Below are 17,150 nucleotides of genomic sequence, written 5' to 3'. Positions count from 1 at the left end.
GAAAACTAAACTTGTTACTGTGACATCAAAGTTACAACATCTAAGTCTCAGGAGCTTACAATACAACCTACGGGGGAGTATAAAGGAACACGGGCATTACCAAAGTTACCAAGGAATAAATGTTAAAAATCACATACATATCTTAGTTATTTACTTTTCTAAACTCCAAAGGACCAGGTTAACATTTTAGGTACACGATCAATTTTCCTCCAGGAATTTTCCCAAAATTTAACATTTCTTATTACATTCTACCACAGTTAAAACATCATATATGAAAGAATTTTGTGCGCATTTAAAAACTATACAAATAAAGCATTGCACCAATAGGAAGCTACAGCCCAACTTCTAATAATCATTAACATGTGTTGCTAATAATTTACTGAAAAAGAAGAGGTGCAATTAGCTATATTATGACACCCTAAATATACAGAACCAAGGTCAGATGATAAGCAAATGTAAAGGCCTTATGTTTTCAAAAAGCTTCTACTTGCTACAGGATTCTACATATTCTTGCTTCAATTCCCAGCCATTTTCCTCAGAATACTGCCAAAGATATGATGATCTACTTTTGCTTAAAAGCAAAAGACCAATAGAAAAAATTCTAATTAGCTCTAAATTAGTTCCTATTACAAATGAAATTTACTGACAAAAAACAATGATAACATGATTTTTATCAGGTAAAAGGACTGAGTTATACTTCTTTTAATAAGGGCAACCTGGGCCACCTATTTTTCCTGAAAAGAAAAAAAAAAAGTCACCTGCATAGGACTTCCTGATTTAGGGAGGTCTATTCTAACAGACTCTCCAGATAGAAGACATGAGAAGGTGTTTTTATTACCTGTACTAAAAACTGAGGCCAGGGCTTCGTTGCTTACCAACCTTATCACTGAGGCTCCTTTTTTCTCTTCGATCATTTTCATCAACTTCCATATTTTCAATTCCTGAATCCACATCCACCTGGGACATGCTTTAAGTACAAAAGACAAATAAAACTTTTACCTTTTATAAACCCACACAATGTCAGAGCTGCTGGTTGAGGAAAAGTTTTTAAAAAAATCAGTCAAAATTGGTCAGGAAAGCAAAATGATAAAGGTTCATCTTTTTCTTAATAATTTCTAAGAGCTCTTCATAAATTAGGATTTAAGCATTCTACCACACATGTCAGAAATAATTTTCCTAAATTGTCGTTTTTTCGGGCCCACTTTTTAAAAAATCATTAGAGCAAATTCTCTATGTCATTTTTAAATGATATAAAACTCAATCTGGAGAAAAAGAAAAAAACTCAATCAGGCTAGGTGAGGTGTGGTGGCGTGTATCTGTAGTCCCAGCTACTTGGGAGGCTGAGGCAGTAGGACCGATTGAGCCCAGGAATTCCAGGCTGCAGTGAGTTATGACAGCAACTGTGTATAGCCACTGCACTCCGCCCTGGGCAAAACTGTAAGGCTCTATTTCTAAAAATAAATAGACACATAAATTCTTTTGGCTCCTCAAAATTCAACTTAAAAATAAATTTCTTTAATTAAAAAAATTTTTTAATTAAAAAAATAAGAAAGTCAACCAAAGCTTAGCTACAAAAACTGGTTAAGTATATATCATTTCCCCCCATATTAAATAAATAATTGTCCTAGCACCATTTATTAGAAAATGTACCCTCCTTTTTAAATTATTTAAAATCTATGTCCATGTGTCCAACTTTAATAAATGTGTGGATCTATTTGTAGAGATTCATTTCTGCTACCTTAGACAATTTGTCCCTAAGCCAATGATACCACTATACCTTAATTAATAAAACCTCACGAAAAGTCTTACTATCTGCTAGATCACTGCCTCCACCTTGTTCTTCTACTTCAAGAATATCTTCACTACTCTTGACCTTTTCTACTTCTACGCATACGTAAGAATCAGCTTGGCCGGGCTGGCGCAGTGGCTCATGCCTGTAAGCCTAGCACTCTGGGAGGCTGAGGTGGGCGGATCGTTTGAGCTCAGGAGTTCAAGACCAGCCTGAGCAAGAGTGAGTCCCCCTCTCCACTAAAAATAGAAAAATTAGCTGAGCATTGTGGTACCATGCCTGTAGTTCCAGCTACTCGGGAGGCTAAGGCAGGAGGATTGCTTGAGCCCAGGAATTTGAGGTTGCTGTGAGCTAGGCTGACGCCATGGCACTCTAGACAGGGGAGAGTGAGACTGTCTCAAAAAAATAAATAAAAGAATCAGCTTGACCTGTTCTTTTAAAAACCCTGTTGGGTCAGCCAGGAAGTTTAGAGTTAAAAAAGAAAAAAAGAGGAGGAAAAAAAAACCCAAAAACCAAAAACCCTATTGGGATTTTGACTAGAATTTCCTTGACTCTAGAGATCAGATTGTGGAGAAATAACATCATTATGTTATTGAGTCTATCACTCTTCAAGTATTTAGACCTTTTTTAGAGGTCTTTAAATAGACTTTATAATTTTCTCTATAAAAATCTTACAGTCCACTTACTAAATGTATTCCTAGGTACCACATCATTTTTAATGAAATTGTGAATGGTGGCTTTTAAAAAATAAAGTTTTCTAATTTTTTGTTGTTGGCACATAGTAATGTTTAAATATATACCTCTTATAAGCAACCTGTTTACTCATACATGGAGTTAATTACATAAGCAATCAATTTATCTCCAAATAATAACAGTTGTTTCTTCCACTCCAGTCCTTAATTGTTTTAATGCCCTGGGTAGGACCCTCGTGTTGAATAGAAGCAGGAATAGGAGTTACCCTTCTTATTCCTGATTTTACAGAAAGTGACTCTAACTTCTCACCACCAAATATGAGAGCTGCTGCAATTTTTTGTTAGATGTCCTTTATATTGGTCAGAATAAGATAGGCTAAGGTGCTGTAACACACACACTCTGAAATCTTAGAGGCTTAACACTATAAGGGTTTATTTCTTGCTTACGCAAAGTCTGATGAGAGTGAAGCATCCTTACTCCATCTTTAATCTATGCCATCTGCAATACACAGCCTCCAAGGTCACTGGAGCAAGAGAAGAGAGGGATGGAGGAGGAACATCGGCTCAACTGCCTTCACCTACAAGTGACACATGTCACTCCCATTCATAGCCTACTAGACACAACTAGTCACTTGGCCCCAATCTAACTGCAATGGAGACTGGAAAATGTAGGGAAGCCTGTGGAATATTTGGTAAATTCTGTCTCTGCCACACTTTATAAGGATCCTCCTTCTGTTCCTCATTTGCTAAGAATTTAATCATGAATCAATGTGGAATTTTATCAAGCTTTTGCAGTTACCAACATTATAAAGATTTTTCTCTTTAATATATAACATGGTAGATGACATTTACAGATTTTCTAATGTCAACACACCCTTGTATTCCTAAGATAAACCCAAACTGATCACAATATATTTGTTATATTTATTATATTATATTGTACTATTTTTAAGTAAACTTTTAATTGAAATATCTGTTCAGAAATGTGCACAGATATGTCTGGCTGAATATACTTTTATGGAGTAAACATACTAATGTAATTAGCACCAAGATCAGGAAATAGAATATTACCAAAGCTCCCTCTGTGACCCCCTCAATCGCTACCATTCTGGCCCACAGTAACTACTGTCTTGGCACCTAACCCCACAGATTAGTTTTGCCTGTTTTTGATGTGTGGTGGGATTTGATTTATCAGTACTTAAGATTTCTGCAAATATGTTCATGAATATATATATATCATGTAATTAATTTTCCTCTTTTATATTATTCTTGTCTGGTTTTAATACTAATGTCACATTAGCCTCATAAGTTGAGTAGAAGTGTTCCATATTTTTAAAAATCATTTAGAAAAATGAGTATAAAATTGAATGGTGGAATTATGTACAAAATCATAAAGCTGGGCGGTTTTTTTGTTTTTTTAGACATTCTGACTCTTTCTCAAGCAGGGCATTTTCTCCAAAAATTTTTAAAATACTGATTCAATTTACCCCATGTTTTTTGATTATTTGGATTTTCTCTTTCTTCTTGAGTCAATTTTGGGGAGAATTATATTTTTCTTTTTTTTTTTTTTTTTTTTTTTTTTTTTTCGAGCTTGAGGTCTGCATGGGAAGAATTATATTTTTCTAAGAATTTTAATTTCATCCAAAATTTCAAATGTATATGTACTTTGGATATTTATACCTGTCATGGAATTCGCTTCTTCAATAACAAATATTACCAAGTGCCCATTGTTCTAGGTGTCTGAGATCAATAAATAAAAGGTACTAAAAAAATCCCTACCTCACAGAGATTACATCCTAGTTAGAGGGCAAAAGAGAATAAACAATAAACATAATCAAAAGGAAAGCATATTGTATATTAAATGATAACAACTATGGAAAAATGAAGGAAAAAGCTGGGTGTGGTGGCTCACACTTGTAATTCCAGCACTTTGGGAGGCGAAGGTGTAAAGATCGCTTGAGGCCAAGAGTTCGAGACTAGCCTGGGCAATATAGCAAGATCCTGTCTCTAAAAATAATAATTTTTTCTTAATTGAAAGAAAAAAAAAAAAGCAGGAAAAAGGCAATTAAGGGTATGGTGCTTTCCATTTTAAGTGGAGTGGGCCTCACTGTGAAACAACACATGGGCAAAGGCAGGAAGGAGGTCAGCCATGTCCAGGGAAGAGCATTCCAGAAAGGGATTTCATTACCTATATTCCTTTATTACTTTTCTCTTTTTCCTTTATTCATTTTTATATGTTTAAAGCTTCATATTTTCCTCTAAGAATCATTTTAGCTACAATGTACAAATTCTGATACATAATATTTGTTCAGTTCTAGATATTTTCAAATTTCCATTATGATTTCTTTTTTGACCTTTATTTAAAAGTATGTACTTCAGCAAAACATACTTTAAAATAAAAAAATAAAAAAGTATGCTTGTTAAAAAATTTCAAAATGTATAAGAGCTTTTCTTAAGCTCTATAGTAATTTTCTAACCTGATATACCAGTCAGAAAACATGATCTGTATGATTCTGACTCTTAAAACTTTTTGATTGGTGAGAATTAGAAAGAATGTACATTCTCCAATTGCAGGGCTCAAAGTTCTGCATCTTTCAATTAGATCAAGTTTGTTAGCTATGTTTGTCTATATGCTTAATGATGTTTATTCTCCTTGATCTATTAATGGCTGAAAGGAATGTGCTAAAAATCTTCCATTACGAGTATGTGTCAGTTTCTTCTTGTAGTTCTACCAATATTTGCTTTACTACATGTTGATATTATATTACTGAGTCCCTATACATTTTGAAACTATTCAATCCTACTAGTAAACTAAATATTTATCATTATATAAAACTTATTTCTAATATAGTTTTCTGCCTTAAAATCTAATTATTGTTTATCCCAATTTTCTTCTATTTAGTATTTTCTTGGTGTATCTTTTCCTTTTCCTTTGAATCTTTCTCTACCCTAATGTTTTAAGTATGCCTTCTGTAAACAAATGTAAAATTGGGTTCTGTTTTGTTTTCATCCAGCCCATGATATTTAACTATGACTTACTACGATTACCAACCTATTTTGACTTTTGTATATCTTTGTATTATTTGTACCTTTCAAAAATTTTATTTCTTTTTTCTCTTTTTTTGAATTGACTTAAGTTCCCTCCACTCTCACTCTCTACCTTGTACCATATTTTTCCTTTTGGAAAATATGTTTTAAAAAATATATTCCATTTCTACTCTTGTAATGGTAACTCTTAAAACTTCAGCAAGTATTCTTAACTCAAACTCTAAAAGTCAGCCAGTGTCTTTACCCTTCCCCCAAATATTCACAGTACAAAGGCCTGAGAACATTTGCTCTAATCACACCCCTGCTGAATTATCTGCTACTGCTGTTCAGTATTTCAGATCTATTTGATTGTTTTACTCCTCTCTCCCATTGAGATTTTATATAACATACTGTTTTACACATCAGAGTTTGTTTACATGTACTACCTGTTTAATACTTTCTTCACTTATTTTCCTTTTTGTATCTCAGACATTAGTCCTGAGATCATTCTCCTTCATAAACAGTTGTTAGAAGTTGGGGTCTTCTACAGGTAGACTAACAGTTTGTTTCTTATTTGTTTAACTCTATAAATGTCTTCATTTACCCTATGCTCTTAAAACACAGTTTCACAGGGGAACACAACTCCCAGTTGAGTTACTTTCTTTCAGCATTTAGTGCTATTACTCTGCCATCATTCCATCATTGAGAAACTTAACTTTCATTTCTTTTGTAGATAATCTCTTTTCTCTCCAGCTGCTTTAAAGGTCTTTGTCATTGGTGTTCTGCAATTTCACTATAAAGTGTCTAGGTAAGAGTTTCTCTTTGTTTATTACCCTTCTTGGGATTCACTGGGCTTCCTAAATCTGAGGATTCATATCATTAGGCAACTCTAGGAAAATATCCAGCCATTTATCTTTTTGATAACTGCTCCTAAAGCAGGAGAGGAAAAAATATGGAATAAGAGTGAAGGGAAGGCATCTCTCTCCATCTTTATTCTCTATTCTCCTTTAGATATTTTAGATATATGTTATAGACCTCTGTCTTCTATAAATCTCAATATCTTTTCTATTTTTCATCTCTTTTTCTCTTTGTGGTACATTCTTGGTAATTTTTTCAGCTTTTTCAATCTGCCAATTCTCTCTTCAGCTATATGTAACCCACTATTTAGCTCTTACAACGAGTTTTTGATTTGAATTATCTTTCTAATTCTAGAAATTCTATTTGGCGGTTTTTCTTTTTTCCTTTTTGGAGATGGGGTTTCACTATGATGTCCAGGCTGGCCTCAAACTCCCAGGCTCAAGCCATCCTCCCACCTCAGACTCCTGAGTAGCTAGGACTATAAGCGCACACCACTGTACCTGGATACTATTTGGTTCTTTCTCAAATATGCTTGGTTGTTTTTATAGTCACTTGCACCTTATTCATACTTTCAATTCCCTTTTTAATTTAAGCATACAAATTTTATATTCTGTATCTGCTAATTCCAACACCCAAAAAATCTTTGGGAGAATAATTCTGTTGTTACTCAGTCTGGTGACTATTATCATGGTGACTTGTTTTCTAGTATGTTTTGTGATTTTTGACTATGAGCTCATATTTTTTAGAACTTTTTCTTAGGAAATTCTCGGAAGATGAATTGTGTTACCTCTGCTAGATACTAAAGGCACTATAGGCCTAGGTTCATTGTATATATATGACAATTCTTAGCTCACGGTTTTTCAGACTACATCAATAGTGTAAACCTAGGTCCTAAAAGCACACAAAAGTCACCTAGTGACCATGAAATCTCTGAGTTGACTTGATTTGTTAACAATACCTCTAGACACAGCAAAGGTAGTAAGAACACAGTTATTTTTACTCTATGGCTTAGGATCATTTTTTGCTTGCCCTTTGCCTGACAGTGTGGTCCATCCTGAATTCTTGCCTTGTGTGGTGATCTCTGATCTGGCTCTTCACCCCAGTCCCACCAAGCGCTGAGGCTCTACACCAGTGCTCCCAACCCTTCTCACACCACGAAACACGGGAAATGATATTTGTCTGGCCCACTGACATGGACAGAGGGGGTTGCTTGAGCACAGATGAGATCGGTCCTAGCGGTCTGGCTTGCCCAAAGATCAAAGGAAGCAACGCTTCAGCCACTCTTTCCCCTATTTATGGCACACCTGATGTGCAGGAAGGCTCTGTCTTTGGACATCCTAATCCTTATGGAGCCAACAGGCTACTTGGCTTACCTGTCAGGAACCGTCTAAACTTTAAATTTCACTAATCAGTAAAAACTTGAAGAAATTTTTAGGGACAGACATAAGCTTGCAAACTTTATATTTACAAACTAAGAACATTGAAAAAAATTTTTTTTACCATACCATTATTTCATAAAAGACATTTAAGACCAAACAAAAGCATGATGAACATTTCAGAATAATACAAAGACCTTTAAATTTAATGACTTTGGCTTTAATTTGCTAAGGGCTGTCATGGTCTCTGGTTGGCATTTGAGACTACTGGACTAGAGAATAAAGTAAATGGATCTTTCTTTTTCTATAAATAAAATAGCAGATTAGAAAACTGGCTTCACTTTACCTTTTTTCACAAGAGACGCTATCGATATCCATGCTCTGGGAACGTGAGAGAGACTGAGATTGTGTTTCAAGGCTATTAGAGGGCGAGCTGCTAAGAGAACTGACTCCTTCACTGCTCTGGCTCCGATGGGCTACTCCTAAAAGAAAATACATGAAAGATTAAGCCCCATGTGAAATAACATTAAAGCTACTTATAATGGCAAAAGTAAACATGAACAATCTGCAGTCATACCATCATGATATTCTGCAACGGAAGAACTTCTATCAGAAGATTATATTAAATGATGGAAGTAATATTAAAATCATAGGAATATTAGTAAGATATGATAATTTATCAATATACTTCATATGCTTCAGTAATAGAGCTACCCCTGATGCCTAAAACTGATTCTGCATCACCCCTCTTATACCAATTCAAACTGTGGTCCCTGAATACAAATTAGCTTCCATGATAATCCAAAGAAAACCTTCAAAAGCACCAAAAAATAAGATACATTAATCAACAGACAGGTGTGTGATGTGAGCATAATAAAACGTTAATGGTAGACTCTAGATGGGGAGTATATGGGAATTCACTACAAAATTCTTTCAAATTTGCTATATGTTTAAAAATTTCATTATCAAATGTTGGAAAATGGAAATAGAATTTAAGCAATGTCCTTCAGTACAGATTAATCCACTTATTGACTGAACATCTTGGTGAAAATAAAAATATGTGACACTTTCCGTGCCCTCACAGAACTTACAGTATAGTAAAACTGCAGCCACGAATATAAGGACAGATCATTTCTCACAGCAATTTCCTTGTCAATGCCTTCAATGTTTTTCATAGAATTTAAAAAATTATTTTAACTCTATAAATATCTTTCTATCAAATAAAGTTCACCCAGGCATTTGCAAATACTAAGATATATATACCTATGCTGCTGAAGAAAAGTAAGACCCACATGTTAAAAACCAAAACCACTTGCGTTATCAGTTGTAGCTTAAACACTACCAAATGGTAAAATTTTAACCCTACCTGAATTCTAAGGATGCAAACTTACCATCCTTTAATGTCTCCTCCCTTCATTAAAGAATATTATAAAACATGTATCCATTCCTGAAAGCAGTTCTTAACATGTACTACTTCATGAAAATGTCTACAGGACTTATAAAGAAAATGAGAAACTGAGTTTCCACTACTCCCAAGAGGACTCAAGTAAAATACACAAAGTATCTAATGTAATAAGAATTCTGAAATAAGCTTGTAGAAGACAGTAAAATTTTAAATTCATTAAATCAAGAAGTATAACCCAAAGTAAGTTCTCAATAAACATTTACTGAAGGAATAAATAATAGGACACCAACAATATCCTTACAAGAATATTGTTTTACCTATCACAATTAAAGGTTGAATAAGCCGGGCGCGGTGGCTCACGCCTGTAATCCTAGCACTTTGGGAGGCTGAGGCGGGTGGATCGCTCAAGGTCAGGAGTTCGAAACCAGCCTGAGCGAGACCCCCGTCTCTACCAAAAATAGAAAGAAATTAATTGACCAACTAAAATATATATATATACAAAACATTAGCCGGGCATGGTGGCGCATGACTGTAGTCCCAGCTACTCGGGAGGCTGAGGCAGTACGATCGCTGAGCCCAGGAGATTGAGGTTGCTGTGAGCCAGGCTGACGCCACGGCACTCACTCTAGCCTGGGCAACAAAGTGAGACTCTGTCTCAAAAAAAAAAAAAAAAAAAGGTTGAATAACTTTTAAATTAAAATTAATAATAGAGTTCAATCATTTTTATGGGATATTAATTAAGCAGGCTTTAAAGTTCTATTCTATAGATTAATAAAATGTGGTATATGTATACCATGGAGTTCTACTCAGCCACAAAAAAAAAATGGTGATCCAGCACTTCTTGTATTATCCTGGATAGAGCTGGAACCCATTCTATTAAGTGAAGTATCCCAAGAATGGAAAATCAAGCACCACATGTACTCACCAGCAAATTGGTATTAACTGATCAACACTTAAGTGCACATATAGTAATAACATTCATCAGGGGTCGGGCAGATGGGAGTGGGGAGGAGGGGGTGGGTATATACATATCTAACGCGTGTGGTGTGCACCGTCTGGGGGATCGACACATTTGAAACTCTGACTCAGGTGGAGCAAGGGCAATATACATAACCTAAACATTTGTAGCCCGGTAACATGCTGAAATAAAAAAAATTTTTTTTTTAATTTCTACTCTATAAAACCAGTTCTAAATTAAAGCTGACATTTATAAGTTGCTTTAAAATATATTACTGTATTATTGTACACATAGTGTGTGTACTAAAATATCAGTATACTTTGTATTTTTTATGAATGTTAATACTTTAAGCTTAGTTCATTGTCAAGATGGATGTAAATAAACTTCAAAATTTGGATAGACTGATTCCTTTTATAACACTAATTGTTCTTAAGTTTTGTTTTTATGATTTTAGAATGTATAAAACACACAGCTTTGCTTTAAAATAACTGATCAAAGGACTGTTCGGTAGTCTGCGGTAGAGGAAATAGCAGCATTATATTAGGAATCAGGAGACCTGTTTTTTTTTAATCTTTGCTCCGTTTCTAATTTGTCAAAGGTCCTAAGGGGAGTTTTAGACTTCATAGACACATATTGTACTATGTGTACAATAATACTATAACATACTACCAGGGTATACCATATAGTATATTATACTGCATTTGTAATATTTTTATAAGACATCAAAGATATCATCTGAATTCATTTTTTCCTATACCTTCCATGGGATCTTCAAATTTCAGGTCAAGTTGGACAATTTTAAAGCTATATTAAAAAGGGAGGGGGGAGGCCAGGCGTGGTGGCTCACACCTGTAACCCTAGCACTTTGGGAGGCTGAGATGGACGGATCGCTCCAGGTCAGGAGTTTGAGACTCCGTCTCTAGTAAAAATAGAAAGAAATTAATTGGCCAAATAAAAATATATAGAAAAAAAATTAACCGGGCATGGTGGCGCATGCTTATAGTCCCAGCTACTCAGGAGGCTGAGGCAGAAGGATAACTTGAGCTCAGGAGTTTGAGGTACCTGTGAGCTAGGCTGATCCCACGGCTCTAGCTCAGGCAACAGAGTGAGACTCTGTCTCAAAAAGGGGGGGAGGGCTAAGGGGGGAGACTAGCTAGCCTTAAAGATCTTGTCCAGCCCTGGTCTTTTACCAATAAGAATATTGAGGCCTGGCAGGGTTGCTCACACCTGTAGTCCTAGCACTTTGGGAGGTTGAGGGGGAAGGATCACTTGAGCCCAAGAGTGGGAGATGGCAGTGAGCTATGATGATGCCCGTTACTCTAGTTCAGGTAACACAGCAAGATCCTGTCCTAAAATATATATATATTGAGATCTATGAAGTCTAAAACTTCCCTTAGGACTGCTGGCAAGTTAGAAACAGAGCAAAGATTAAAAAATCCCTGGGTCTCCTGATTCTTAATATAATGCTGCTATTTCCTCTACCCTGGTCTACTGAACAGTCCTTTGATCACCTACTTTAAACCAAAGCTATGTGTTTTATACATTCTAAAATTATAAAAACAAAACTTAAGAACAATTAGTGTTATAAATGAAATCATTCATTTTATTCGAAATTCTAGAGTTTATTTACATGGATCTTGACAGGGAACTAACAAAGTATTACTGGCATTTTATTTAGCCAATACCTAGTCACACCCCTCAAAACTAAAGCAGCTAATTTCCTGGCAAACACATTTTGCTCCTGTGAATAAACACAAACAAAATGAAATGTCAAACGGGTAAAGAAAAACAGTGGTATCTAAAATGCTAGGATAAGAAAATTAGAAACCCAACTTAGAAAATCACTTGGATCTTCTTATGTATAATTCAGAGGATCGCTCTCCTTAGTGTGAAAGGGAGAATTGTGCAGAGTCACACACCTGCAGTCACACACCAGGACTGCAGCACAGAGAAACGCCTGATCATAAGGCTGGGACAGGAAATATCCAAGACAAGCCTAGAGCATCTTACAGTACCAGGAAGACAGTGCTCAAAAAAAACAAAAAAACAAAAACAAATGGAGGCACGTCAGATGAACTGAGAGTTCAACCTGAAAGAGCTCCCATGGTCAAAGCCGGAACAATTTACGTAAAATAAATAATCCAGCTGTTTAGATTATAACTCAAAGTATAAAATAAATATATACAAGTTCATACTGATACAAGTAAGAGATTAAATAAACAACGGGGGAGAAGAGACAAATCTTCCTCACAGGAGAATTCCAAATAATATAAATAGACATCGTACCGCTCTAGGAGAAGGATAATTCCTATCCCTTAAGTGTGGGCTGGACTTAGGAACTCCAAACCAAAGAACTGCATAAGGAAAGGGAAGAATAGCCACTTTACAGTGGAGAAACCTAGCAAACAGTACCATAACATGTTGACAGTTGACATGCCTACGGATGTCACATGGATGTTACATGCCCCTGATATGTGTTGGGAAGGGCACTTCACCTATGTGATATTTGTCCCCAAAACCTCAAACCCCAGTTTCACCATGAGAAAAATATCAGGCAAAGCCAAATGAAGGGACATTCTACAAAGTACTGACTAGTGCTCTTCAAAACTGTCAAGATAATAAAAAACAAGAAAAAAACTGAGATACTGTCATAGACCAATGGAGACTCAGGAGACTTATGTTTAGTTAATGATAATATGCCAAGGCGAATTTCTTAGTTTTGACAAAATGTACCAGACATTAACATCAGGGGAAACGGGATAAAGAGTACACAGGAAATCTCTATACCATGTTTGGAACTTGTCTATAAATTGAAAATTATTCCAAAATAATTATGTATTTTACAAAAAGACTAGGACTGGAGCCTTGATTCCATGATTTCTACTTTTGTGACCTTAAATAAACTACTTTTCTTAATATTATTCCCTATTAACTGGCAATATTGGTATCTGTGTAGCCTACTTCATCGTTCTATTGTGATGATTTAATGAATAACAGATGTGGAAGTGTTTATAAACTCTACAGATATACCCATATACATCAGGTAAGAACAAAATGAGAAATCACGGCAAACTCTTGTGTAAAGATCAGATTAGCTGGGCCGGGCACAGTGGCTCATGCCTGTAATCCCAGCACTTTGGGAGGCTGTGGCAGGACGACTGCTTGAGCCCAGGAGTGCAAAACCAGCCTGGGCAATAGCAAGACCCCATCTCTACAAAAAATTTAAAAAATAGCCAGGCACGATGGTATGTGCCTGTACTCCCAGCTACTTGGGAGGCTGAGGCAAGACGATCACTTGAACCCAGGAGCTGGAGGCTGCAGTGAGCTATGATGAAGCCACTGTGCTCTACCGGGGGTGACAGAGCAAGACTCTGTCTCAACAACAAAACAGAAAGAACAGACTAACCTCCATTGCTACAATACCTGCTCTGGCCTACTTCATTTTCAGTCTATCAGTGTATTAGAAAAGAGACAGGGCAAACTTACCCCACCAGTGTTCAACCTTTTCTCCCAACCTATCAGTTCAAATAATCACACAAAATATAATTCCTGTTGATCCACTGGTGCTTCTATACTTACAATACTTGTTTTAAAAAAATCCACAATGGGTCAGGCACAGTGGCTCACACCTATAATCCTAGCACTATGGGAGGCAGAGGCAGGAGGATTGCTTGAGGTCAGGAATTCGAGACCAGCCTGAGCAAGAGCAAGACTCCATCTCTACTATAAATAGAAAGAAAATTAGCCAAACAACTAAAAGTAGAAAAAATTAGCCAGGCACAGTGGCACCGTGCCTATAGTCCCAGCTACTCAGGAGGCTAAGGCAGGAGGATCGCTTGAGCCCAGGAATTGGAGGTTGCTGTAAGCTAGGCTGACGCCATGGCACTATAGCCCAAGCTACAGAGTAAGACTCTGTCTCAAAAAAAAAAAAAAAAAAAAAGAAAAAAATCCACAATGAACAAACAAATGTAAATTATAGCATACCTAACTCTTGTAGTCTAAAAAGGATATATGCATATAATTAGACTTTTGAGTTCCCTAAAAAGTCACCACATCCCATTTACCCAAGGCTACTTCCTCCCCCTGGAACCCCACTCCTAATAACTAATACAGTACATTTCACAGTAGGTATTTCATAAGTATTCATTAAATATATAATAAGATGTTCGGGGATATTTTCTAAATTTATGGCTGCAGCATCAAATGAATGCCATTAGTGAACCCTAACTTGTTCTGAATGCCTCAGTTTCTCTATCCACAGAATGACAGGACTAAAGCAGAAAATTTCCCAGCCCCTTCCAATTCTAGAAATTTAGAAATATGTACTCAGAAATTCAAAAGTTAGAAATATGTATTCAGTTATTTTTTTAAAACCATGCTGCAGTTTACATTAACAAATCTGAATGCTCTATATCATTATGTATCCCCCTTCTAAAATACAAATATTTGGAACAAAAGAAGAAACTGAACCATACAACACTGCCTGGTTGACACTTCCCAAAGGCTTTCTCTCAAGTCAGTGTTGAGCGAGTCTCTTTCATGGTCCAAGTTCAGGGAGCCCCAGAAGATAAGTCACCTGATTAACAGAAATGCCTGAAATCAAGAGGACTGGGACTACAGAGAAGGGCCTCTATTTTCTCTTTCTTTAGGCTCACAAGATTTCTTTTTTGTTTGTTTGTTTTGTTTTTTTTGAGACAGAGTCTCACTGTGTTGCCCAGGCTAGAGTGAGTGCCATGGCATCAGCCTAGCTCACAGCAACCTCAATCTCCTGGGCTCAAGCAATCCTTCTGCCTTAGCCTCCCGAGTAGCTGGCACTACAGGCATGTGCCACCATGCCCAGCTAATTTTTTCTATATATATGTTCGTTGGCCAATTAATTTCTTTCTATTTATAGTAGAGACGGGGTCTCGCTCTTGCTCAGGTTGATTTTGAACTCCTGAACTCAAACGATCCGCCGGCCTCGGCCTCCCAGAGAGCTAGGATTACAGGCGTGAGCCACTGCGCCCGGCCTAGGCTCACAAGATTTCACATCACTGTGAGAAGCAGAAGAGAAGAGAAGTCTTGCTTAGCTAAAGGAAAAAGGATGGAGAAGGCAACAGGGAAGGTGGGTGTGGCTCACAGCACACTTCCAGGGCCTGATCCTGCCAAACCTGACCAACATCTACCCGCTGGAGGCTGGCTACACTGAACACAGAGGCTCCTAAGCAATGAAGGTTCAACTCCCGGCATTAAAGGTGACAAACTCTTCTGCATTCAAAGATTTCAAAACCTTAATTTTTTTCTTAAACTCACTTTCCTTAGGCTCTAACTGAGAGACGGGGAGAGATGGCAAAAAAAAAAACCTCCCAGCACATTCCCACATCGACGCAGCAGATTCCTTCCTGGACACCTACTATGGGCTCAACAGATAAAAGAGAAAGAGCTTTTTTCCGGAGTTTTCGATCTCGGTAGAAAAATAAGCCAAATGCACACAAAACTAAGAATGGTTTGTGTGACACAATCTCTGCAGGCCTCATAGGCCTTCTGGGGTGAGTACGATGTCTAGGATAGGAACAAAGAACATGCTCTGAAAATCAGGACATCAAGTTACATGAAGAGGGTGGAATCCAATTACAGAGCACTTTGAAAGCCCTTGGACTAAATTATAGTTGGAAATAAGGAGACAAGGAAGGCTTCTGAGCAGTTAAGCGACATGTCTTATCTCTCCTACTAAGCTGCAAATTCCCTACGGGACAGGGATTACATTTTACGGAAATCACTCTCATACAATATTTATCCCTGTGCCTTCTCTATGATTAGAAGCACGACCAAGGGAATGAAAGCAGCACCATGGCACAGTTCAAGTCCCGCTGTGCGGGCAGTGCTAGTGGGCAGTCTGGAGTCAGACACAGACAGCGCTACAAGCGGTTGCAGGATCAGGTTAGCATAGATGGGGGGAAAGGGAGGGAGGGCAGTGATAGGATCAACCAAGTCAAAACAGGAAGCTGATTCCCAGCACGACATGCCTCTAACTAACAAGACATCAGCACTTTCTCCAGATTCACAAAGTAATCAGTATGACCCTAGGAATAATGCTCTAAGGTGGAGTTCAGAACTGATAAAACATATCCTTTTGGTGGCCAGAAGGATATTCCAGGGAGATGAAGTAACCAGCCTTACAAAGGACACACTTGTCCCAACTCAGAGAACTAAAATGTACAAGCTAAAAAAGCAAAGAATAGCCTTTCGGGGGTCCCGCTGCAGCCCTCGGGCCTTGGGGCTTCTGCCCGAGCCTCTGTCTCTGGCCAGCTGCTTAACCACCCTCAAACCTTCTCTCTCACCCAAGCTGTGGACCAAGTAGAAGAAGGAAAAAAAGTATTTTAACACAGCAATCACTGATGGCACAAGTTACCATTTTATTGGCATTCCCGACAACATTCTTAGCCAAAAACAATTTACTATAAAATAATGGCTTTGATTCTGTTGAAATTCCCACAAATGTGGCTGGATTGCTTGAGCCCAGGAGTTTGGCAGCTGGCCAGAGGCAGAGGCTCGGGCAGAAGCCCCAAGGCCCGAGGGCTGCAGCGGGACCCCTGAAAGGCTATTCTTTGCTTTTAGCTTGTACATTTTAGTTCTCTGAGTTGGGACAAGTGTGTCCTTTGCCAGGCTGGTTACTAAGCAATAACAATGTTCATTAAAGACTCAAAAGGTGAAGAAGGAAACTGAAGAGAAATTGAAGATAACTGCGCCAGCCCTGCCTCGTATCAGTTGTCACCAAGCCCATTTCTGCGCCAGGACCTTTGCATCTGTCTGTCTGGAAAGATTGCCCCACAGATGCCCCTTGGTTTACCCTCTCGCTTCACTCAGGCCTTTGCTAAAAGTGTCATCTTCTTAGTGAAGCCCACAGTTGACTATCCTATACACCCCCAGCAGTGCTTACTCCAACACTGCTCTTCTTCTCCACAATAATTTCATGGATTTTTTTTAATGGTTTCTCTCACTAAACTCGAAGCAACATGGGCTGGAACACAAACCAACACATAGGGGATTTAAATAAATACACTGA

The 17,150-nt window shown here is 37.5% G+C and overlaps 1 protein-coding gene across 4 annotated transcripts in view; it reads right to left on the bottom strand.

Annotated features, from left to right (window-relative positions):
- UBE4B (ubiquitination factor E4B) overlaps positions 1-17,150 on the bottom strand; it is a 121,724-nt gene that overhangs the window by 63,550 nt on the left and 41,024 nt on the right. For all 4 annotated transcript variants that reach the window (XM_075993883.1, XM_075993875.1, XM_075993886.1 and 1 more), the window contains 2 exons: positions 8,089-8,224; positions 880-967 (listed from right to left, as the gene is read on the bottom strand). In XM_075993883.1, coding sequence (XP_075849998.1) covers positions 880-967; positions 8,089-8,224 — 224 coding nt within the window. The remainder of the gene's footprint in view (positions 1-879; positions 968-8,088; positions 8,225-17,150) is intronic.

This window comes from Microcebus murinus, chromosome 2, assembly GCF_040939455.1.
Source record: "Microcebus murinus isolate Inina chromosome 2, M.murinus_Inina_mat1.0, whole genome shotgun sequence".
NCBI lineage: Eukaryota > Metazoa > Chordata > Mammalia > Primates > Cheirogaleidae > Microcebus > Microcebus murinus.
Note: the sequence above shows the minus strand (reverse complement) of the source record. Positions and strands in the feature narration are given on the sequence as shown.